General features: G+C 36.8%; 1 protein-coding gene across 1 annotated transcript in view; it reads left to right on the top strand.

The window, feature by feature from the left end:
• The window catches only part of LOC138316835 (protein virilizer homolog), a 96983-nt gene that overhangs the window by 48665 nt on the left and 21724 nt on the right, over positions 1 to 26594 (top strand). The window contains exons 17-21 of the mRNA XM_069258490.1: positions 6208 to 6388; positions 6713 to 6807; positions 11654 to 11837; positions 22977 to 23094; positions 23339 to 23488. Coding sequence (XP_069114591.1) covers positions 6208 to 6388; positions 6713 to 6807; positions 11654 to 11837; positions 22977 to 23094; positions 23339 to 23488 — 728 coding nt within the window. The remainder of the gene's footprint in view (positions 1 to 6207; positions 6389 to 6712; positions 6808 to 11653; positions 11838 to 22976; positions 23095 to 23338; positions 23489 to 26594) is intronic.

Below are 26594 nucleotides of genomic sequence, written 5' to 3'. Positions count from 1 at the left end.
TAATGTTATTAGGTGTGATTTCCTACTTTGTATCTGTAGTATTATATTTTGATGAGATAGCACTGTAATGTTATTAGGTATGATTTCCTACTTTGTATCTGTAGTATTATATTTTGATGAGATAGCACTGTAATGTTATTAGGTATGATTTCCTACTTTGTATCTGTAGTATTATATTTTGATGAGATAACACTGTAATGTTATTCAGTATGATTTCCTACTTTGTATCTGTAGTATTATATTTTGATGAGATAGCACTGTAATGTTATTAGGTGTGATTTCCTACTTTGTATCTGTAGTATTATATTTTGATGAGATAGCACTGTAATGTTATTAGTATGATTTCCTACTTTGTATCTGTAGTATTATATTTTGATGAGATAGCACTGTAATGTTATTAGGTATGATTTCCTACTTTGTATCTGTAGTATTATATTTTGATGAGATAGCACTGTAATGTTATTAGTATGATTTCCTACTTTGTATCTGTAGTATTATATTTTGATGAGATAGCACTGTAATGTTATTAGGTATGATTTCCTACTTTGTATCTGTAGTATTATATTTTGATGAGATAGCACTGTAATGTTATTCAGTATGATTTCCTACTTTGTATCTGTAGTATTATATTTTGATGAGATAGCACTGTAATGTTATTCAGTATGATTTCCTACTTTGTATCTGTAGTATTATATTTTGATGAGATAGCACTATAATGTTATTCAGTATGATTTCCTACTTTGTATCTGTAGTATTATATTTTGATGAGATAGCACTGTAATGTTATTAGGTGTGATTTCCTACTTTGTATCTGTAGTATTATATTTTGATGAGATAGCACTGTAATGTTATTAGGTGTGATTTCCTACTTTGTATCTGTAGTATTATATTTTGATGAGATAGCACTATAATGTTATTCAGTATGATTTCCTACTTTGTATCTGTAGTATTATATTTTGATGAGATAGCACTGTAATGTTATTAGGTATGATTTCCTACTTTGTATCTGTAGTATTATATTTTGATGAGATAGCACTGTAATGTTATTCAGTATGATTTCCTACTTTGTATCTGTAGTATTATATTTTGATGAGATAGCACTGTAATGTTATTAGGTGTGATTTCCTACTTTGTATCTGTAGTATTATATTTTGATGAGATAGCACTGTAATGTTATTAGGTGTGATTTCCTACTTTGTATCTGTAGTATTATATTTTGATGAGATAGCACTGTAATGTTATTCAGTATGATTTCCTACTTTGTATCTGTAGTATTATATTTTGATGAGATAGCACTGTAATGTTATTAGGTATGATTTCCTACTTTGTATCTGTAGTATTATATTTTGATGAGATAGCACTGTAATGTTATTCAGTATGATTTCCTACTTTGTATCTGTAGTATTATATTTTGATGAGATAACACTGTAATGTTATTAGGTATGATTTCCTACTTTGTATCTGTAGTATTATATTTTGATTAGATAACACTGTAATGTTATTAGTATGATTTCCTACTTTGTATCTGTAGTATTATATTTTGATGAGATAGCACTGTAATGTTATTCAGTATGATTTCCTACTTTGTATCTGTAGTATTATATTTTGATGAGATAGCACTGTAATGTTATTCAGTATGATTTCCTACTTTGTATCTGTAGTATTATATTTTGATGAGATAACACTGTAATGTTATTCAGTATGATTTCCTACTTTGTATCTGTAGTATTATATTTTGATGAGATAGCACTGTAATGTTATTAGTATGATTTCCTACTTTGTATCTGTAGTATTATATTTTGATGAGATAGCACTATAATGTTATTAGGTATGATTTCCTACTTTGTATCTGTAGTATTATATTTTGATGAGATAGCACTGTAATGTTATTAGGTATGATTTCCTACTTTGTATCTGTAGTATTATATTTTGATGAGATAGCACTGTAATGTTATTAGTATGATTTCCTACTTTGTATCTGTAGTATTATATTTTGATGAGATAACACTGTAATGTTATTCAGTATGATTTCCTACTTTGTATCTGTAGTATTATATTTTGATGAGATAGCACTGTAATGTTATTAGGTATGATTTCCTACTTTGTATCTGTAGTATTATATTTTGATGAGATAGCACTATAATGTTATTCAGTATGATTTCCTACTTTGTATCTGTAGTATTATATTTTGATGAGATAACACTGTAATGTTATTAGGTATGATTTCCTACTTTGTATCTGTAGTATTATATTTTGATGAGATAGCACTGTAATGTTATTAGTATGATTTCCTACTTTGTATCTGTAGTATTATATTTTGATTAGATAACACTGTAATGTTATTAGGTGTGATTTCCTACTTTGTATCTGTAGTATTATATTTTGATGAGATAACACTGTAATGTTATTCAGTATGATTTCCTACTTTGTATCTGTAGTATTATATTTTGATGAGATAGCACTGTAATGTTATTAGGTATGATTTCCTACTTTGTATCTGTAGTATTATATTTTGATGAGATAACACTGTAATGTTATTCAGTATGATTTCCTACTTTGTATCTGTAGTATTATATTTTGATGAGATAGCACTGTAATGTTATTAGGTATGATTTCCTACTTTGTATCTGTAGTATTATATTTTGATGAGATAGCACTGTAATGTTATTCAGTATGATTTCCTACTTTGTATCTGTAGTATTATATTTTGATGAGATAGCACTATAATGTTATTAGGTATGATTTCCTACTTTGTATCTGTAGTATTATATTTTGATGAGATAGCACTGTAATGTTATTCAGTATGATTTCCTACTTTGTATCTGTAGTATTATATTTTGATGAGATAACACTGTAATGTTATTAGGTATGATTTCCTACTTTGTATCTGTAGTATTATATTTTGATGAGATAACACTGTAATGTTATTAGTATGATTTCCTACTTTGTATCTGTAGTATTATATTTTGATGAGATAACACTGTAATGTTATTAGGTATGATTTCCTACTTTGTATCTGTAGTATTATATTTTGATGAGATAGCACTGTAATGTTATTAGGTATGATTTCCTACTTTGTATCTGTAGTATTATATTTTGATGAGATAGCACTGTAATGTTATTAGGTATGATTTCCTACTTTGTATCTGTAGTATTATATTTTGATGAGATAGCACTGTAATGTTATTCAGTATGATTTCCTACTTTGTATCTGTAGTATTATATTTTGATGAGATAGCACTGTAATGTTATTAGGTGTGATTTCCTACTTTGTATCTGTAGTATTATATTTTGATGAGATAACACTGTAATGTTATTCAGTATGATTTCCTACTTTGTATCTGTAGTATTATATTTTGATGAGATAGCACTGTAATGTTATTAGGTATGATTTCCTACTTTGTATCTGTAGTATTATATTTTGATGAGATAGCACTGTAATGTTATTAGGTATGATTTCCTACTTTGTATCTGTAGTATTATATTTTGATGAGATAGCACTATAATGTTATTCAGTATGATTTCCTACTTTGTATCTGTAGTATTATATTTTGATGAGATAGCACTGTAATGTTATTCAGTATGATTTCCTACTTTGTATCTGTAGTATTATATTTTGATGAGATAGCACTGTAATGTTATTAGGTGTGATTTCCTACTTTGTATCTGTAGTATTATATTTTGATGAGATAGCACTATAATGTTATTCAGTATGATTTCCTACTTTGTATCTGTAGTATTATATTTTGATGAGATAGCACTGTAATGTTATTAGGTATGATTTCCTACTTTGTATCTGTAGTATTATATTTTGATGAGATAGCACTGTAATGTTATTAGGTGTGATTTCCTACTTTGTATCTGTAGTATTATATTTTGATGAGATAGCACTATAATGTTATTCAGTATGATTTCCTACTTTGTATCTGTAGTATTATATTTTGATGAGATAGCACTGTAATGTTATTCAGGTATGATTTCCTACTTTGTATCTGTAGTATTATATTTTGATGAGATAGCACTATAATGTTATTCAGTATGATTTCCTACTTTGTATCTGTAGTATTATATTTTGATGAGATAGCACTATAATGTTATTAGGTATGATTTCCTACTTTGTATCTGTAGTATTATATTTTGATGAGATAGCACTGTAATGTTATTCAGTATGATTTCCTACTTTGTATCTGTAGTATTATATTTTGATGAGATAGCACTATAATGTTATTCAGTATGATTTCCTACTTTGTATCTGTAGTATTATATTTTGATGAGATAGCACTGTAATGTTATTCAGTATGATTTCCTACTTTGTATCTGTAGTATTATATTTTGATGAGATAGCACTGTAATGTTATTAGGTGTGATTTCCTACTTTGTATCTGTAGTATTATATTTTGATGAGATAGCACTGTAATGTTATTCAGGTATGATTTCCTACTTTGTATCTGTAGTATTATATTTTGATGAGATAGCACTGTAATGTTATTCAGTATGATTTCCTACTTTGTATCTGTAGTATTATATTTTGATGAGATAGCACTGTAATGTTATTATTGTGATTTTACTTTGTTATCTGTAGTATTATATTTTGATGAGATAGCACTGTAATGTTATTTGTATCTGTAGTATTATTTTGATGAGATACACTTAATGTTTTCCTACTTTGTATCTGTAGTATTATATTTTGATGAGATAGCACTGTAATGTTATTAGGTATGATTTCCTACTTTGTATCTGTAGTATTATATTTTGATGAGATAGCACTATAATGTTATTCAGTATGATTTCCTACTTTGTATCTGTAGTATTATATTTTGATGAGATAGCACTGTAATGTTATTAGGTATGATTTCCTACTTTGTATCTGTAGTATTATATTTTGATGAGATAGCACTGTAATGTTATTAGGTATGATTTCCTACTTTGTATCTGTAGTATTATATTTTGATGAGATAGCACTGTAATGTTATTAGGTATGATTTCCTACTTTGTATCTGTAGTATTATATTTTGATGAGATAGCACTGTAATGTTATTAGGTATGATTTCCTACTTTGTATCTGTAGTATTATATTTTGATGAGATAGCACTATAATGTTATTCAGGTATGATTTCCTACTTTGTATCTGTAGTATTATATTTTGATGAGATAGCACTGTAATGTTATTAGGTATGATTTCCTACTTTGTATCTGTAGTATTATATTTTGATGAGATAGCACTGTAATGTTATTAGGTATGATTTCCTACTTTGTATCTGTAGTATTATATTTTGATGAGATAACACTGTAATGTTATTCAGTATGATTTCCTACTTTGTATCTGTAGTATTATATTTTGATGAGATAGCACTATAATGTTATTCAGTATGATTTCCTACTTTGTATCTGTAGTATTATATTTTGATGAGATAGCACTATAATGTTATTCAGTATGATTTCCTACTTTGTATCTGTAGTATTATATTTTGATGAGATAGCACTGTAATGTTATTCAGTATGATTTCCTACTTTGTATCTGTAGTATTATATTTTGATGAGATAGCACTATAATGTTATTAGGTATGATTTCCTACTTTGTATCTGTAGTATTATATTTTGATGAGATAACACTGTAATGTTATTCAGTATGATTTCCTACTTTGTATCTGTAGTATTATATTTTGATGAGATAGCACTGTAATGTTATTAGGTATGATTTCCTACTTTGTATCTGTAGTATTATATTTTGATGAGATAGCACTATAATGTTATTCAGTATGATTTCCTACTTTGTATCTGTAGTATTATATTTTGATTAGATAACACTGTAATGTTATTCAGTATGATTTCCTACTTTGTATCTGTAGTATTATATTTTGATGAGATAGCACTGTAATGTTATTAGGTATGATTTCCTACTTTGTATCTGTAGTATTATATTTTGATGAGATAACACTGTAATGTTATTAGGTATGATTTCCTACTTTGTATCTGTAGTATTATATTTTGATGAGATAGCACTATAATGTTATTAGGTATGATTTCCTACTTTGTATCTGTAGTATTATATTTTGATGAGATAGCACTATAATGTTATTCAGTATGATTTCCTACTTTGTATCTGTAGTATTATATTTTGATGAGATAGCACTATAATGTTATTCAGTATGATTTCCTACTTTGTACTTGTTGATATACAGCTACATGAACCTCTTATTCTTACAGTGTTGTTGATCGTCTAGCAGCCCTAGAACAGGAGTCTAGTCAAAAGAGAGATAGTGAAAGTAATGAGCTTGACCTTGAAAGTCTGATGATGACCAGTACAGTGACCAATACAGAGATTGATATATTGGTCAGTAGTTTGGAAGAGGTCACAAAAGTCTTGGCCATAGCTCCTTACATGATTGTAAGTACAGTCAGTCAGCCTCCATATTTGTTTTGGAGAATTTTTTTACAATGTTTATTCGATATCATTAAGGAGAATTTGAAAGACTCTGAATTTGTTGATTCTAGTAACATCATAACACACATGTCTCTCTCTATACCTGGTAAACTAAATCTTGCTGACCCTGATAACAATAATAGGAGAAGGCGTGTATTGGCATGTTGCCTGTTGCCCAATTCTGATTGTCTTTAACATTAGACAATAAAATATACTGAAATGAAAAAAAAATGATAGCAATAAAATGACATGACAGATCATTGAATTTTGTATACTCTCTACTTGTAGGGTCAGCCAGGACGAACCCTGCCGGGAAACACATTTGAGATTAAGACAAAACCATACGATGCCTATCCTAACTTGTATCACTTCGCCAAGACCAGGTAAGATTTGTGTGTATTTTAGGACTCGATAGGATCTTGAAAAAAAATTGTTTTAAACCTTTACCACATGCAAACTAGTAGACTGCATCATCATGCTTCCATGAGGAAAGTATACAATGTTCAACGCAAACATTGTTGCAACATCTGTCAAGTGTATGCACCATCTCAATGGCACTTTGTGAAGTTTTCAGTCTGGATTGATAATACATTTTTAAAGTTGGATTTATTTACTTTCATGTTTATTTTTGAGAAATGTTTTTGTAATAAAGTTGCTTCAGAATGAATCAAACTACACAGTGATGCTATCATTTCCAAATATCATTCGACATGAGGACTTCAAAAATTAATAAAAACGTTTACAGGTCAGAAAATGGGTGATTTTCTCTGTCGGAAATACTCAAAATATTGCCGATTTTTTAATAACTTTTAGGAAAAATTATGCACAAATTACTTGAAATATCATAAACAAACTAATAAATATCTGTATCATGGCTCCATCAATATATTTGCTCTGAAAAACACTATTATTTCTGCTTTGTTCGTGCCTGTTCACTGCACGTTCACCGCTTCTTTCACTTTCAAACGTTCCGAGTAGTATGTCTGTTGTGGGATGTTTGTACATTATTTGACGTTGAAAAATGCACGAAAATAATCTATCAACTTTAAATGAAGTATATTAAAGGTTTATTGAAGTTTTGACAACAAGTTTCTAACAAAATTATCAACACTCACGGCTATAAACTCGCCAGTCCATTCCAACACGGCGTCAGGTAATGGCGATAGTACGGGACCTCGCCGTTCTTCATGACTGTCAGATTTTCAATAGGTCAAATTGAATAAAACATTATATGCTTTTAGGCCGGTGATATTTAAATATCATGACATTGTACTTATAATTACAAATATCTGCCGTAATATCATCAACAGAAGCCATGATGGCGTGCCCGGTAACATGAGTGTAGCAGTGAACACATGTGTGATTTTCTCGGTCAATTTATTCAAGAGTTTTATATAGTAACACTGTGCCAATTTTTGATTGGTTAGAAATTTGGTCACGTCTATAATTAGATTGTAAAGTCTGAACACAGGTGGCGCTTTTATCACGTGATACGAAGCTAGCAAAACATTGATAGTCAAAATGGCGTCCAGAGTCGCTTGCATTGAGATCGTGTACGGGCATCCATAGGCGCTTACATTGAGATGGTGCGGGGGCGTCCAAAGTTGCTTACATGGGGCATGGGGTAAAGGCGTCCAAAGGCGCTTACATGTGGTAAAGGGTTAATCGAAGGTTGAAATAAAGCAAGTTTGGTTAGTTCTATTCTATACTGTGTTTTTAACTCACCTGGCCTGAACCCCCGGAGCCCAGTAGGGGAAATAGAGGTAAATCCTGTAAATCTCTACTAGTCCTTAAGTTCTGCATGGATTGAAACCAAATTTGGCCACAAACATCCTTGGGGGATGGGGAACAGAGTTTGTATAAATTTTGACTCTGACTTCCCGGGGGCAGGAGGGGCAGGGCCTAATAGAGGAAATAGAGGTAAATCTTTAAATCGCTACTAGTCATAGAGTTTTGCATGGAATGTAACCAGTTTTGACCAGGAACATCCTTGGGGAAGGAGAACAGATTTTTTATAAATTTTGGCTCTGACCCCCCGTCAACATTTCCTTTAAATCGCTACTAGTCATAGAGTTCTGCATGATTTGTAATCAAATTTAGCCACAAACTTCCTTGGGGGAAGGGGAACAGAACTTGTATAAATTTTGGCTCTGACCCCCCGGGGGGCAGGAGGGGCGGGGCCCAATAGGGAAAATAAAGGTAAATCCTATAAATCGCTACTTGTCCTAGAGTTCTGCATGGATTGTAACCAAATTTAACCACAAACATCCTTGGGGGAAGGGGAACAGAACTTGTATAAATTTTGGCTCTGACCCCCTGGGGGCAGGAGGGGCGGGGCCCAATAGGGGAAATAGAGGTAAATCCTATAAAATGCTACTTGTCTTAGAGTTCTGCATGGATTGTAACCAAATTTGGCCACAAACATCCTTGAGGGAAGGGGAACAGAACTTGTATAAATTTTGGCTCTGACCCCCTGGGGGGCAGGAGGGGCGGGGCCCAATAGGGGAAATAGAGGTAAATCCTATAAATCGCTACTTGTCCTAGAGTTCTGCATGGATTGTAACCAAATTTGGCCACAAACATCCTTGGGGGAAGGGGGAAAGAACTTGTATAAATTTTGGCTCTGACCCCCTTAGGGCAGGAGGGGCGGGGCCCAATAGGGGAAATAGAGGTAAATTTTATAAATCGCTACTTGTCCTAGAGTTCTGCATGGATTGTAACCAAATTTGGCCACAAACAACCTTGGGGGAAGGGGAACAGAACTTGTATAAATTTTGGCTTTGACCCCCCCCCCGGGGGCAGGAGGGGCGGGGCCCAATAGGGAAATAAGAGGTAAATATTCAAATTCCTTCAGAAAAGAAACAATGAACCTGTATTCAGAACATGACTTGACATTACAAACCAGGTGAGCGATACAGGCCCTCTGGGCCTCTTGTTTCTGTAACCATGGAAACATTGTTGAAAATGGCAGATTTTTGTGTAAGAATCGTTTCCGGTGCATAACTCTAAAACCAGCAGAGATATTTCCATGAAACTTCATAGACACATTGTTCTTAAGGTCTAGTAGTGCCATTTGCTATTTTTAGGTTTTCATTTTTTGCACTTTTCCGGAACCATCGAAACATTGCTGAAAATATCATATTTTTGTACCAGGTTCGTTTCCACAGCATAACTGGAAAACTGGTTGAGTTATATGCATGGAACTCCATAGGCACATTAGTCTTATGGTCTAGTAGTGCCTTTTGCTATTTTAAGGTTTTCACTTTTTGTACTTTTTTCTGTAACCATGGAAACATTGCTAGAATCGTTTCCGGAGCACAACTCTAAAACCAGCAGAGATCTTTCCATGAAACTTCATAGACACATTGTTCTTATGGTCTAGTAGTGCCATTTGCTATTTTTAGGTTTTCATTTTTTGCACTTTTTCCGTAACCATGGAAACATTGCTGAAAATATTATATTTTTGTAGCAGGTTCATTTCCGGAGCATAACTCTAAAACCAGCAGAGATATTTCCACGAAACTTCATAGACACATTGTTTTTATGGTCTAGTAGTACCTTTTGCTATTTTTAGATTTTCATTTTTTGCACTTTTTCTATTATCATGGAAACATTGCTGAAAATATCATGGTAAATGGTAAATGTTACTTTGCAAAACTCCACCAATCTTTGTGTATATAGTCTAATATAAATGTCAAGGCTGTATACCTGATTCAACAATTGCAGCCCCACTCTACTTGAATTATACTCCATCTTTCTTTAGCTCAACTTCCTTTTTCCTGTTTATCGTAGCTGATAGCATACCCCCTAGTTTTGAAAATCACCTTGTGAACAGGATATCTCAAGTTATACACCATTAACAGCAATGAAATTTGGCACAGACATGTAGTTATAGATAAGGACGGAACTGATAAAACTTGGCGACAAACAGACATAAACTGTATTTTTGAGGAATTAAAATATATTTCATTCCTTCTTTGTCTATAGTAATATTTAAATGAGGAAAACAATGCATAATGGGAAATTATATGGCCGACGGTACCACTTCATACAAAAGAAATATAGTTTAGAAAAGATTTAGGCAATTAAGAAATACTCATTATTTTTCTATTCTTAAATATGTTACTCAAAGTGTCATGACATCATAATTACCTGTGTTGGATAATCTTTATTCCCTGGACAGTGTCACAAGTCAGGTGCCCTAGTTTCATCTAGATGCTGTTTATAGGCCTATATGTGTGTGTAAATGTGTTACATATACCATTTACTGTTAAATGGAAAAACAATGGTTGAGAGTTAATTAATGAATTTTTTATCAAGGCCCTGGGAAAGGCGCGACTGTAGCTGCCAATGTCAATTTGTTGACCCGTAGTACACATTCCATTGTGCCGAGACCCAGCCAATACAACTTGTGCATTGTTATCTTAATTGTGAAATTTATATTGTGTTGAAGAAAATGAGATAAAAGATAAGTAATAAATTTCAATGTATTGAAGAAAATTCAGTTTACCTCTTATAACCAGGACAGCCAAACATCTTTGATTTTTTTGTCACCTATAATGAATTAAGCCCTCCTCCAGCAGGTATCTTTTAAAAGTCTAGTCAACATAACACTTTGATTATATATAGTTGAACATGTGTGATATCGATAAGCAATCATACAGGAAAAAGTTCCCCCAATTATTTTTTAGCATATAACAATTTTCTGATAAATTTGAATAAAAAACTTTGTTAAATTTTGAATTTTATTAAATTTTTTAATATTAAAGTTAAGTTAATGCTATTTGAATTGGTCCCAACAATATTCTTACTAAGAAGATGCTGCTTCTGCGTATGCTCACACTAAAATCCTGCTCAGAAAAAAACAACTTTTCTGCACAAATTAATATTTTTATAAAACTGTTGATCTATATATAACTTAACATTTGATGAATGACATCTGTTTTGAAAGAATTTTATGATTGTTTTAATACCAACATTGATAACAATTAAATACCAGTGGTCATTTGAATTGTCCTAATTAATTATTAGTTTAAACAGTGCATATGAGTGATAATCAAGAATATTAGTCAAAACCAATTATTGAACATTAATTAACTGAACCATCGTGTTATGAGGCCATTGGCCTCTTGTTTCATACCCATAAGTCTCCACAATCAAACTTACTTCAGCTTTGATATCTCCATTGGCGGGGGATCTGAATGACTATGTCCTTGTTTTTGTTTCTAGTGGTCTATTGGAAGCCCTATTTGTACTGCTATCAGTACCTTCTACCGCTGGACACCATCAGCTTTTTCCTGCTATTAATAAACTTCTAAAAACATTGGTCAAAACCCAACACGGCCTTCTGTTCCTGACTTGTCGACCAGATGTAACCAATGGCATCATTCGATCTGCAGCTGCTCAAGATAATGTGAGTTTTATTTCTATGATTTCTTAATATTCTGGTTTATATTATACAACAGTAACATTCATGTAGAAACTGCATTCTGATTATTACAACAACAATGTGACTTATACATTGTGTGTAATAGAGTTGACACAGCGTGATTGTTTAGCTGAGTCAGTAATCCCTTGTTTGTGTAATAGAGTTGACACAGTGTGCTTGTTTAGCTGAGTCAGTAATCCCTTGTCTGTGTAATAGAGTTGACACAGTGTGCTTATTTAGCTGAGTCAGTAATCCCTTGTTTATGTAATAGAGTTGACACAGCATGCTTGTTTAGCTGAGTCAGTAATCCCTTGTTTGTGTAATAGAGTTGACACAGTGTGCTTATTTAGCTGAGTCAGTAATCCCTTGTATGTGTTATAGAGTTGACACAGTGTGCTTGTTTAGCTGAGTCAGTAATCCCTTGTTTGTGTAATAGAGTTGACACAGTGTGATTGTTTAGCTGAGTCCTTAATCCCTTGTTTGTGTTATAGAGTTGACACAGTGTGCTTGTTTAGCTGAGTCCTTAATCCCTTGTTTGTGTTATAGAGTTGACACAGTGTGATTGTTTAGCTGAGTCCTTAATCCCTTGTTTGTGTTATAGAGTTGACACAGTGTGCTTGTTTAGCTGAGTCAGTAATCCCTTGTTTGTGTTATAGAGTTGACACAGTGTGCTTGTTTAGCTGAGTCAGTAATCCCTTGATTGTGTAATAGAGTTGACACAGCATGCTTGTTTAGCTGAGTCAGTAATCCCTTGTTTGTGTAATAGAGTTGACACAGTGTGCTTATTTAGCTGAGTCATTAATCCCTTGTTTGTGTAATAGAGTTGACACAGTGTGCTTATTTAGCTGAGTCAGTAATCCCTTGTTTGTGTAATAGAGTTGACACAGCATGCTTGTTTAGCTGAGTCAGTAATCCCTTGTTTGTGTAATAGAGTTGACACAGTGTGCTTGTTTAGCTGAGTCAGTAATCCCTTGTTTGTGTAATAGAGTTGACACAGTGTGATTGTTTAGCTGAGTCAGTAATCCCTTGTTTGTGTAATAGAGTTGACACAGTGTGATTGTTTAGCTGAGTCAGTAATCCCTTGTCTGTGTAATAGAGTTGACACAGTGTGCTTATTTAGCTGAGTCAGTAATCCCTTGTTTGTGTAATAGAGTTGACACAGTGTGATTGTTTAGCTGAGTCAGTAATCCCTTGTTTGTGTTATAGAGTTGACACAGCATGCTTGTTTAGCTGAGTCAGTAATCCCTTGTTTGTGTAATAGAGTTGACACAGCGTGATCGTTTAGCTGAGTCAGTAATCCCTTGTTTATGTAATAGAGTTAAAACAGCGTGATTGTTTAGCTGAGTCAGTAATCCCTTGTTTATGTAATAGAGTTGACACAGCGTGATTGTTTAGCTGAGTCAGTAATCCCTTGTTTATGTAATAGAGTTGACACAGTGTGCTTGTTTAGCTGGGTCAGTAATCCCTTGTTTATGTAATAGAGTTAAAACAGCGTGATTGTTTAGCTGAGTCAGTAATCCCTTGTTTGTGTAATAGAGTTGACACAGCGTGATTGTTTAGCTGAGTCAGTAATCCCTTGTTTGTGTAATAGAGTTGACACAGCGTGATCGTTTAGCTAAGTCAGTAATCCCTTGTTTGTGTAATAGAGTTGACACAGCGTGATTGTTTAGCTGAGTCAGTAATCCCTTGTTTGTGTAATAGAGTTGACACAGCGTGATTGTTTAGCTGAGTCAGTAATCCCTTGTTTGTGTAATAGAGTTGACACAGTGTGATTGTTTAGCTGAGTCAGTAATCCCTTGTTTGTGTAATAGAGTTGACACAGTGTGATTGTTTAGCTGAGTCAGTAATCCCTTGTTTGTGTTATAGAGTTGACACAGTGTGCTTGTTTAGCTGAGTCAGTAATCCCTTGTTTGTGTAATAGAGTTGACACAGCGTGATTGTTTAGCTGAGTCAGTAATCCCTTGTTTGTGTAATAGAGTTGAAACAGTGTGCTTGTTTAGCTGAGTCAGTAATCCCTTGTTTGTGTAATAGAGTTGACACAGCGTGATTGTTTAGCTGAGTCCTTAATCCCTTGTTTGTGTAATACAGTTGACACAGTGTGATTGTTTAGCTGAGTCAGTATTACCTTGTTTGTGTAATAGAATTGAAACAGCGTGATTGTTTAGCTGAGTCAGTAATCCCTTGTTTGTGTAATACAGTTGACACAGTGTGATTGTTTAGCTGAGTCAGTATTACCTTGTTTGTGTAATAGAGTTGACACAGTGTGATTGTTTAGCTGAGTCAGTAATCCCTTGTTTGTGTAATAGAGTTGACACAGTGTGATTGTTTAGCTGAGTCAGTATTACCTTGTTTGTGTAATAGAGTTAAAACAGCGTGATTGTTTAGCTGAGTCAGTAATCCCTTGTTTATGTAATAGAGTTGACACAATGTGATTGTTTAGCTGAGTCCTTAATCCCTTGTTTGTGTTATAGAGTTGACACAGTGTGCTTGTTTAGCTGAGTCAGTAATCCCTTGTTTGTGTAATAGAGTTGACACAGTGTGCTTATTTTGCTGAGTCAGTAATCCCTTGTTTGTGTAATAGAGTTGACACAGTGTGCGTATTTAGCTGAGTCAGTAATCCCTTGTTTGTGTAATAGAGTTGTCACAATGTGCTTATTTAGCTGAGTCAGTAATCCCTTATTTGTGTACTATTTACATTCTGTCATAGACTTTGTGATGTCACATGGATTGTTAACAAATCATGTGTTTTACACAATGGACGGAGCAAAACAAGTGGATGTAGAAGTTAATAAAGTAACATATAAATATCAGTGGAAAAATCTACAATGTCTTTCAAAAATACCATATACACTGTATATAGACACTGTGGCGATCCATAGGTGAGGTGGTTTCTCATCTTGGCAGAATGTAGCCTCATGCACATAATCAGAGTATTTATAAGACGAGTTGATGATTGTCTTTCGGAAGGGTAGAATCAGAGACACTAATAGCCAGGTCCATCTCTAACGTTTTAGTGGTTGAAATAGTCATCTCTTTAGTGTATCGGTTGGTGTCTTGGGTGACTATAAATTTGGCTGCCCTCAGCTGTTTGTTAGTGCCTCCGGTGGTGGTTTCCAAGGTTCTTTTGCCTCCAGACTGTGGGTTATACGGCGCTGCTAGTATGTCCTTGGTAATGTTGGCTTCAGGATGTGACCTCTTAAGATGTTTTTTAGCTGTGTTGATGCGGCAGTAGGATTTGTGACAAATGTTGCAAAAGTATCTTGTTGTATTTGCTGAATGTTTTAATTTAATATGCCTGCTGATAAGTTTCCAACAGTGATGATGTAGTGAAGACAGGTTAGTCTTGTGAATGTTTTAGTTTAATATGCCTGCTGATAAGTTTCCAACAGTGATGATGCAGTGAAGACAGGTTAGTCTTGTGAATGTTTTAGTTTAATATGCCTGCTGATAAGTTTCCAACAGTGATGATGCAGTGAAGACAGGTTAGTCTTGTAAATGTTTTAGTTTAATATGCCTGCTGATAAGTTTCCAACAGTGATGATGCAGTGAAGACAGGTTAGTCTTGTGAATGTTTTAGTTTAATATGCCTGCTGATAAGTTTCCAACAGTGATGATGTAGTGAAGACAGGTTAGTCTTGTGAATGTTTTAGTTTAATATGCCTGCTGATAAGTTTCCAACAGTGATGATGCAGTGAAGACAGGTTAGTCTTGTGAATGTTTTAGTTTAATATGCCTGCTGATAAGTTTCCAACAGTGAATGATGCAGTGAAGACAGGTTAGTCTTGTGAATGTTTTAGTTTAATATGCCTGCTGATAAGTTTCCAACAGTGATGATGTAGTGAAGACAGGTTAGTCTTGTGAATGTTTTAGTTTAATATGCCTGCTGATAAGTTTCCAACAGTGATGATGCAGTGAAGACAGGTTAGTCTTGTGAATGTTTTAGTTTAATATGCCTGCTGATAAGTTTCCAACAGTGATGATGTAGTGAAGACAGGTTAGTCTTGTTTTGTTGGAAAGTGGTGGATTCTTGCTGATAAGTTTCCAACAGTGATGATGTAGTGAAGACAGGTTAGTCTTGTAAATGTTTTAGTTTAATATGCCTGCTGACAAGTTTCCAACAGTGATGATGCAGTGAAGACAGGTTAGTCTTGTAAATGTTTTAGTTTAATATGCCTGCTGATAAGTTTCCAACAGTGATGATGCAGTGAAGACAGGTTAGTCTTGTGAATGTTTTAGTTTAATATGCCTGCTGATAAGTTTCCAACAGTGATGATGCAGTGAAGACAGGTTAGTCTTGTGAATGTTTTAGTTTAATGTAACGACTTGTTTCGCTACGACCGCAGTCATTAGCGTAGAGTAAGAATGATACAATTAATTTGTTTTGCTCTGGGTTCGACTGCCGCGTTAGCTTGCAGATTCCTATGTCTCGCTACAATATTCAAATGTACTAGTGAGTATGGACAATGGACGATATCAAATTCATTTAACAGTTTATTAATATTTAACATGTGTAAAGGTGACAACAAGAAAATACCCGCGTGGCTCAGTGGGAAGTACTGTGAAATGGACAATTTTGCTGCTAATATTCTCACGTTTTCGCTACCAGAATTAACTCCTACCCATCAATGAAAGACCGAGCATGTGGCGCTACACACCGGGCCGATTATCGATAGTTTAACCTCCAATTTCACAAACACCGTTCTCCAGCGAAGATTCTCAAAATATCTCCTTAACGGTTAACCCCGAAACTCAACACAGGAGGCTCCCACTCTTTTCCAGCCTACCAACGGCTCTCAACACAAGAGTGAAGACTTTTACTTACTATCGAAACCCATCTAAAAGCGAGACATGCCAAGTCCGACATTGCACAATTTCACAAGTATTTCAACCTCAAAAATATAGCAAAAATATCTACTGACAGCGAAAAATACACACACGGTAATGTTAATGCATTTCCATACTATACGATAACAGCAAATTAGGGGAAGGATGGGCGACAAATATATAAAAATTACATAGGATTCAAAAACACAACCCTCACCTCTCAAGGCCTGGTAGAAAAACTGAAAGCCTCGGCGCAGTCCCGAGATCTCGTGCCCAGCAAATTCCCGCCAAAGTCTCGGTTAATATAATTTCCGGAATATATGAGCAACGAAGCGCACCGCAGCTTCGTTACATACCCCCCAACCACCTAGACAGGCTGTGACCCGTAGCCGTAAAACTGATCCAAGGGAGACAATTTGGGAAAAAAAAATAAACCAAAAAGTTCCTAACAAAAGTTGAAACATTTAAAGCCAAAAGTAATATGATAGATCGTGTGTGGTTGATGGCTGCTCTTACTATTGATAGATCGTGTGTGGTTGAGGCTGCTCTTACTATTGATAGATCGTGTGTGGTTGAGGCTGCTCTTACTATTGATAGATCGTGTGTGGTTGATGGCTGCTCTTACTATTGATAGATCGTGTGTGGTTGATGGCTGCTCTTACTATTGATAGATCGTGTGTGGTTGATGGCTGCTCTTACTATTGATAGATCGTGTGTGGTTGACGGCTGCTCTTACTATTGATAGATCGTGTGTGGTTGACGGCTGCTCTTGCTATTGATAGATCGTGTGTGGTTGATGGCTGCTCTTACTATTGATAGATCGTGTGTTGTTGACGGCTGCTCTTCTATTGATAGATCGTGTGTGGTTGATGGCTGCTCTTACTATTGATAGATCGTGTGTTGTTGACGGCTGCTCTTACTATTGATAGATCGTGTGTGGTTGATGGCTGCTCTTACTATTGATAGATCGTGTGTTGTTGACGGCTGCTCTTACTATTGATAGATCGTGTGTGGTTGATGGCTGCTCTTGCTATTGATAGATCGTGTGTGGTTGATGGCTGCTCTTACTATTGATAGATCGTGTGTGGTTGATGGCTGCTCTTACTATTGATAGATCGTGTGGGTTGATGGCTGCTCTTACTATTGATAGATCGTGTGTGGTTGATGGCTGCTCTTACTATTGATAGATCGTGTGTGGTTGAGGCTGCTCTTGCTATTGATAGATCGTGTGTGGTTGATGGCTGCTCTTACTATTGATAGATCGTGTGTGGTTGATGGCTGCTCTTACTATTGATAGATCGTGTGTTGTTGACGGCTGCTCTTACTATTGATAGATCGTGTGTGGTTGATGGCTGCTCTTGCTATTGATAGATCGTGTGTGGTTGATGGCTGCTCTTACTATTGATAGATCGTGTGTGGTTGATGGCTGCTCTTACTATTGATAGATCGTGTGTGGTTGATGGCTGCTCTTACTATTGATAGATCGTGTGTGGTTGATGGCTGCTCTTACTATTGATAGATCGTGTGTGGTTGATGGCTGCTCTTACTATTGATAGATCGTGTGTGTGTTGATGTGCTGCTCTTGCTATTGATAGATCGTGTGTGGTTGATGGCTGCTCTTACTATTGATAGATCGTGTGTGGTTGATGGCTGCTCTTACTATTGATAGATCGTGTGTGTGTTGATGGCTGCTCTTACTATTGATAGATCGTGTGTTGTTGATGGCTGCTCTTACTATTGATAGATCGTGTGTGGTTGATGGCTGCTCTTACTATTGATAGATCGTGTGTGTGTTGACGGCTGCTCTTACTATTGATAGATCGTGTGTGGTTGATGGCTGCTCTCTTACTATTGATAGATCGTGTGTGGTTGATGGCTGCTCTTACTATTGATAGATCGTGTGTGGTTGATGGCTGCTCTTACTATTGATAGATCGATCGTGTGTGGTTGACGGCTAGCTGCTCTTACTATTGATAGTGGTGTGTGGTTGATGGCTGCTCTTACTATTGATAGATCGTGTGTGTGTTGACGGCTGCTCTTACTATTGATAGTGTGTGTGGTTGACGGCTGCTCTTACTATTGATAGATCGTGTGTTGTTGACGGCTGCTCTTGCTATTGATAGATCGTGTGTTGTTGACGGCTGCTCTTACTATTGATAGATCGTGTGTGGTTGATGGCTGCTCTTACTATTGATAGATCGTGTGTGTGTTGACTGCTGCTCTACTATTGATAGATCGTGTGTGGTTGATGGCTGCTCTTACTATTGATAGTATCGTGTGTGGTTGAGGCTGCTCTCTTACTATTGATAGATCGTGTGTGTGTTGACGGCTGCTCTTACTATTGATAGATCGTGTGTGGTTGAGGCTGCTCTTACTATTGATAGATCGTGTGTGGTTGACGGCTGCTCTTACTATTGATAGAACGTGTGTGGTTGACGGCTGCTCTTACTATTGATAGATCGTGTGTTGTTGACGGCTGCTCTTACTATTGATAGATCGTGTGTGGTTGACGGCTGCTCTTACTATTGATAGATTGTGTGTGGTTGATGGCTGCTCTTACTATTGATAGATCGTGTGTGGTTGATGGCTGCTCTTACTATTGATAGATCGTGTGTGGTTGACGGCTGCTCTTACTATTGATAGTTGTGTGTGGTTGACGGCTGCTCTTACTATTGATAGATCGTGTGTGGTTGACGGCTGCTCTTACTATTGATAGATTGTGTGTGGTTGACGGCTGCTCTTACTATTGATAGATCGTGTGTGGTTGACGGCTGCTCTTACTATTGATAGATCGTGTGTTGTTGACGGCTGCTCTTACTATTGATAGATTGTGTGTGGTTGACGGCTGCTCTTACTATTGATAGATCGTGTGTTGTTGACGGCTGCTCTTGCTATTGATAGATCGTGTGTGGTTGACGGCTGCTCTTACTATTGATAGATCGTGTGTGGTTGATGGCTGCTCTTACTATTGATAGATCGTGTGTGTGTTGACGGCTAGCTGCTCTTACTATTGATAGATCGTGTGTGGTTGACGGCTGCTCTTACTATTGATAGATCGTGTGTGGTTGACGGCTGCTCTTACTATTGATAGATCGTGTGTGGTTGATGGCTGCTCTTACTATTGATAGATCGTGTGTGGTTGACGGCTGCTCTTACTATTGATAGATCGTGTGTGGTTGACGGCTGCTCTTACTATTGATAGATCGTGTGTGGTTGATGGCTGCTCTTACTATTGATAGATCGTGTGTGGTTGACGGCTGCTCTTACTATTGATAGATGTGGTTGACGGCTGCTCTTACTATTGATAGATCGTGTGTGGTTGACGGCTGCTCTTACTATTGATAGATCGTGTGTGGTTGATGGCTGCTCTTACTATTGATAGATCGTGTGTGGTTTATGGCTGCTCTTACTATTGATAGATCATGTGTGGTTGATGGCTGCTCTTACTATTGATAAATAGTGTGTGGTTGATGGCTGCTCTTAGTAGTAGCTTCTTGAGGCTAGGTGCTTTCCTATTAGCAACCGTAATTTGACTATGTCTATGGCTCAGAAGTTAAATCATCTTTATCACTCAGCTGATGAAGTATGTCTCTGGCTCAGTAGATAAATCATCTCTATCACTCAGCTAATGAAGTATTTCTCTGGTTCAGTAGATAAATTATCACTATCACTTAGCTGATGAAATATGTCTCTGGCTCAGTAGATAAATCGTCTCTATCACTCAGCTAATGAAGTATGTCTCTGGCTCAGTAGATAAATCATGACTATCACTCAGCTAATGAAGTATGTCTCTGGCTCAGTAGATAAATCATCTCTATCACTCAGCTAATGAAGTATGTCTCTGGCTTAGTAGATAAATTATTACTATCACTCAGCTAATGAAGTATGTCTCTGGCTCAGTAGATAAATCTTTACTATCACTCAGCTAATGAAGTATGTCTTTGGCTCAGTAGATAAATGATCTCTTTCACTCAGCTGATGAAGTATGTCTTTGGCTGAGTAGATAAATGATTTCTAATACTCAGCTGATGAAGTATGTCTCTGGTTCAATAGATAAATAATCTCTATCACTCAGCTGATGAAGTATGTCTCTGGTTCAGTAGATAAATGATCTCTATCACTCAGCTAATGAAGTATGTCTCTGGTTCAGTAACATATCAAAACGGTCCTTGGAAATAACGAAAATTAGTAAGCATTTGTAAAGATACTGTAAAGATACAATAGTTTTGTACAATGTTCTATCGTTAGAAACTTAAAGATGCTCCACCGCTGACAAATGGTATTTTTTCACTATCAAAAACAGGAAGAGACGATTTAGTATTTGTCTTCGGTTACAAAAGTTACTTACTTTACACCATTACCACAGTTAAAAAGTTTGAGCTTCTAATTTTAATTGAAGTTAAAAATATGAAAAATAATTAATTGCATCCCGAAAAAATTCCGTGACACTATATCCTATATGGAATGAAGTACTGATTGGGCATGCACCAAAGGCGAAATGAATTATTTTGTATTATTTTTTGTGTTAATTAGGCATATATACACTATTAAACACTAACTATTGTTCAAATGAAGAATATCTTTTATGCTCTGTCGGCGGTGGAGCATCTTTAAGACCGCAATTCAACAGTATGGAGACTACATCCAATGTAATATTACAGAAAACATAATTAGATGAATTTTTCTATTTTCAGCCAGCAAATTTGCGCGGATGGTATAAATCCAGCTCAAATATCTCAAAAAGAAGTTCGAGAACACCCATTGTTTAGCTCACCTTGCCTGAAGGGCCGGAGAGCTTATGTCATGGCGCGGTGTCCGTCGTCCGTCCGTCAACATTTCCTTTAAATCGCTACTAGTCATAGAGTTCTGCATGGATTGTAACCAAATTTGGCCACAAACATCCTTAGGGGAGGGGGAATAGAACTTGTATAAATTTTGGCTCTGACCCCCCGGGGGCCAGGAGGGGGGTCCCAGTAGGGGAAATAGAGGTAAATCCTTTAAATCGCTACTTGTCCTAGAGTTCTGCATGGATTGTAACCAAATTTGGCCAATAACATCCTTGGGGGAAGGGGAACAGAACTTGTATAAATTTTGGCGCTGACCCCCTGGGGCAGGAAGGGGCGTGGCCCAATAGGGGAAATAGAGGTAATTCTATAAATAGCTACTTGTGCTAGAGTTCTGCATGGATTGTAACCAAATTTGGTCAAAAACATCCTTGGGGGAAGGGGAACAGAACTTGTATAAATATTGGCTCTGACCTCCCCGGGGGCAGGAGGGGCGGGGCCCAATAGGGGAAATAGAGGTAAATTCCATAAATCCCTTCTTGTACTAGCATTCTGCATGGATTGTAACCAAATTTGACCACAAACATCATTGGGGGAAGGGGAAGAGAACTATTATAAATTTTGGCTCTGGCCCCCCGGGGCCAGGAGGGGCAGGGCCCAATAGGGGAAATAGAGGTAAATCCCATAAATCGCTACTTGTCCTAGAGTTCTGCATGGATTGTAACCAAATTTGACCAATACCATCCTTGGGGGAAAGGGAACAGAACTTGTATAAATTTTGGCTCTGACCCCCCGGGGGCAGGAGGGGCGGGGCCCAATAGGGGAAATAGAGGTAAAGCCCATAAATCGCTACTTGTCCTAGAGTTCTGCATGGATTGTAACCAAATTTGGCCAATACCATCCTTGGGGGAAAGGGAACAGAACTTGTATAAATTTTGGCTCTGATCCCCGGGGGCGGGGCCCAATAGGGGAAATAGAGGTAAATCCCATAAATTGCTTCTTGTCCTAGTATTCTGCATGGATTGTAACCAAATTTGGCCAATAACATTCTTGGTGGAAGGGGAACAGAACTTGTATAAATTTTGTCTCTGACCTCCCTGGGGGCAGGAGGGGCGGGGTCCAATAGGGGAAATAGAGGTAATTCTATAAATCCCTACTTGTCCTCAAAGAGTTCTGTATGGATTGTAACCAAATTTGGTCAAAAACATCCTTGGGTTAAGGTGAACAGAACTTCTATAAATTTTACCTCTGACCTGCTGGGGGCAGGAAGGGTGGGGCCCATTAGGGGAATTAGAGGTAAATATCAAAATTCCTTCAGAAAAGAAACAATGAACCTGTATTCAGAACATTACTTGGCATTACAAACCAGGTGTGTGATACAGGCCCTCTGGGCTTCTTGTTCTAAACAGATTTGAAATCTGCATGAAAAATGCAAGAAAACAAGACCTGTTGGGAAAAAATGACCTGGGTTTTCCCAAAAGTATAGAGGTACCTTAATGTAACATTGTGATTTCAGGACTACAATCGAGATGAGCCTGTAGATGATAACCCTCTACACCGATTAGGACTGGAGATATTCCACATCCTGCTGGCTGTCCAGTTTATAGACCAGCTGCTTCACTACCAAAATAAAGGTTACTTACACTCAAACTTCTAGGAATTCATTTATCATTGCTATATCAAACTTTTTGCTTGATCCTGAGAAAACATTCTTTATAATACTGGTAATGAACCCATCCATGATTCAAATTTTTACTGATTTATTACATAACTGTTCAACCATATTTAAGGCTTGTAACATTTAAGTTTTTTTAACTTGCTTGATAAATTTTATATTACATAGCAACTTATGCAAGATCCTCAATTTATTCTATGCAGAGGTGAAAGATTTGGATGATGTTGAGCCTATAGAACCTCTCCACAATCTATACACCATGACCTTCACCCCTGTGGGACGCGAAGCAGTTGTTCATGTGTTGGGCCTCGAGGACAATCTTACAGCCATTCTCCCTTTTGTGGAGTATACAGGTAAGCTAACTACAACCAGGTGACTTGAGGACAATCTTACAGCCATTCTCCCTTTTGTGGAGTATACAGGTAAGCTAACTACAACCAGGTGACTTGAGGACAATCTTACAGCCATTCTCCCTTTTGTGGAGTATACAGGTAAGCTAACTACAACCAGGTGACTTGAGGACAATCTTATAGCCATTCTCTCTTTTGTGGAGTATACAGGTAAGCTAACTACAACCAGGTGACTTGAGGACAATCTTACAGCCATTCTCCCTTTTGTGGAGTATACAGGTAAGCTAACTACAACCAGGTGACTTGAGGACAATCTTACAGCCATTCTCCCTGTTGTGGAGTATACAGGTAAACTAACTACAACCAGGTGACTTGAGGACAATCTTACAACCATTCTCCCTTTTGTGGAGTATACCGGTAAGCTAACTACAACCAGGTGACTTGAGGACAATCTTACAGCCATTCTCCCTTTTGTGGAGTATACAGGTAAGCTAACTACAACCAGGTGACTTGAGGACAATCTTACAGCCATTCTCCCTTTTGTGGAGTATACAGGTAAGCTAACTACAATCAGGTGACTTGAGGACAATCTTACAGCCATTCTCCCTTTTTTAGCATATACAGACAATCTTACAGCCATTCTCCCTTTTTTAGCATATACAGGTAAGCTAACTACAACCAGGTGAGGACAATCTTGCAGCCATTCTCCCTTTTGTGGAGTATACGGGTAAGCTAACTATAATCAGGTGAGGACTATCTTACAGTCATTCTACCTTTTATGGAGTACACAGGTAAGCTAACTACAACCAGGTGACTTGAGGACAATCTTACAGCCATTCTCCCTTTTGTGGAGTATACAGGTAAACTAACTACAACCAGGTGAGGACAATCTTGCAGCTATTCTACCTTTTATGGAGTACACAGGTAAGCTAACTACAACCAGGTGACTTGAGGACAATCTTACAGCCATTCTCTCTTTTGTGGAGTAAACAGGTAAGCTAACTACAACCAGGTGACTTGAGGACAATCTTACAGCCATTCTCCCTTTTGTGGAGTATACAGGTAAGCTAACTACAATCAGGTGAGGACAATCTTACAGCCATTCTCCCTTTTGTGGAGTATACAGGTAAACTAACTACAACCAGGTGACTTGAGGACAATCTTACAGCCATTCTCCCTTTTGTGGTGTATACAGGTAAGCTAACTACAACCAGGTGACTTGAGGACAATCTTACAGCCATTCTCCCTTTTGTGGAGTATACAGGTAAACTAACTACAACCAGGTGACTTGAGGACAATCTTGCAGCCATTCTCCCTTTTGTGGAGTATATCGGTAAGCTAACTACAACCAGGTGACTTGAGGACAATCTTACAGCCATTCTCCCTTTTGTGGAGTATAGAGGTAAACTAACTACAACCAGGTGACTTGAGGACAATCTTACAACCATTCTCCCTTTTGTGGAGTATACAGGTAAGCTAACTACAACCAGGTGACTTGAGGACAATCTTACAGCCATTCTCCCTGTTGTGGAGTATACAGGTAAACTAACTACAACCAGGTGACTTGAGGACAATCTTGCAGCCATTCTCCCTTTTGTGGAGTATACAGGTAAGCTAACTACAACCAGGTGACTTGAGGACAATCTTATAGCCATTCTCCCTGTTGTGGAGTATACAGGTAAACTAACTACAATCAGGTGAGGACAATCTTACAGCCATTCTCCCTGTTGTGGAGTATACAGGTAAGCTAACTACAATCAGGTGAGGACAATCTTACAGCCATTCTCCCTTTTTATGGAGTATACAGGTAAACTAACTACAACCAGGTGACTTGAGGACAATCTTGCAGCCATTCTCCCTTTTGTGGAGTATATCGGTAAGCTAACTACAACCAGGTGACTTGAGGACAATCTTACAGCCATTCTCCCTGTTGTGGAGTATACAGGTAAACTAACTACAACCAGGTGACTTGAGGACAATCTTGCAGCCATTCTCCCTTTTGTGGAGTATAAAGGTAAGCTAACTACAACCAGGTGACTTGAGGACAATCTTGCAGCCATTCTCCCTTTTGTGGAGTATATCGGTAAGCTAACTACAACCAGGTGACTTGAGGACAATCTTACAACCATTCTCCCTTTTGTGGAGTATACAGGTAAACTAACTACAACCAGGTGACTTGAGGACAATCTTACAGCCATTCTCCCTGTTGTGGAGTATACAGGTAAGCTAACTACAACCAGGTGACTTGAGGACAATCTGATAGCCATTCTCCCTGTTGTGGAGTATACAGGTAAGCTAACTACAACCAGGTGACTTGAGGACAATCTTACAGCCATTCTCCCTTTTGTGGAGTATAAAGGTAAGCTAACTACAACCAGGTGACTTGAGGGCAATCTTACAGCCATTCTCCCTTTTGTGGAGTATATCGGTAAGCTAACTACAACCAGGTGACTTGAGGACAATCTTACAGCCATTCTCCCTGTTGTGGAGTATACAGGTAAACTAACTACAACCAGGTGACTTGAGGACAATCTTACAGCCATTCTACTTTTTGTGAAGTATACAGGTAAGCTAACTACAACCAGGTGACTTGAGGACAATCTTACTGCCATTCTCCCTTTTGTGGAGTATACAGGTAAGCTAACTACAACCAGGTGACTTGAGTACAATCTTACAGCCATTCTCTCTTTTGTGGAGTATACAGGTAAACTAACTTCAATCAGGTGACTTTAGGACAATCTTATAGCCATTCTCTCTTTTGTGGAGTATACAGGTAAGCTAACTACAACCAGGTGACTTGAGGACAATCTTACAGCCATTCTCCCTTTTGTGGAGTATACAGGTAAGCTAACTACAACCAGGTGACTTGAGGACAATCTTACAGCCATTCTCCCTTTTTTGGCGTATACAGGTAAGCTAACTACAACCAGGTGAGGACAATCTTGCAGCCATTCTCCCTTTTGTGGAGTATACAGGTAAGCTAACTACAATCAGGTGAGGACAATCTTACAGCCATTCTCCCTTTTGTGGAGTATACAGGTAAGCTAACTACAACCAGGTGAGGACAATCTTGCAGTCATTCTACCTTTTATGGAGTACACAGGTAAGC

The sequence above is a fragment of the Argopecten irradians genome, chromosome 2, assembly GCF_041381155.1.
Source record: "Argopecten irradians isolate NY chromosome 2, Ai_NY, whole genome shotgun sequence".
In the NCBI taxonomy this organism is placed as follows: domain Eukaryota; kingdom Metazoa; phylum Mollusca; class Bivalvia; order Pectinida; family Pectinidae; genus Argopecten; species Argopecten irradians.
Note: the sequence above shows the minus strand (reverse complement) of the source record. Positions and strands in the feature narration are given on the sequence as shown.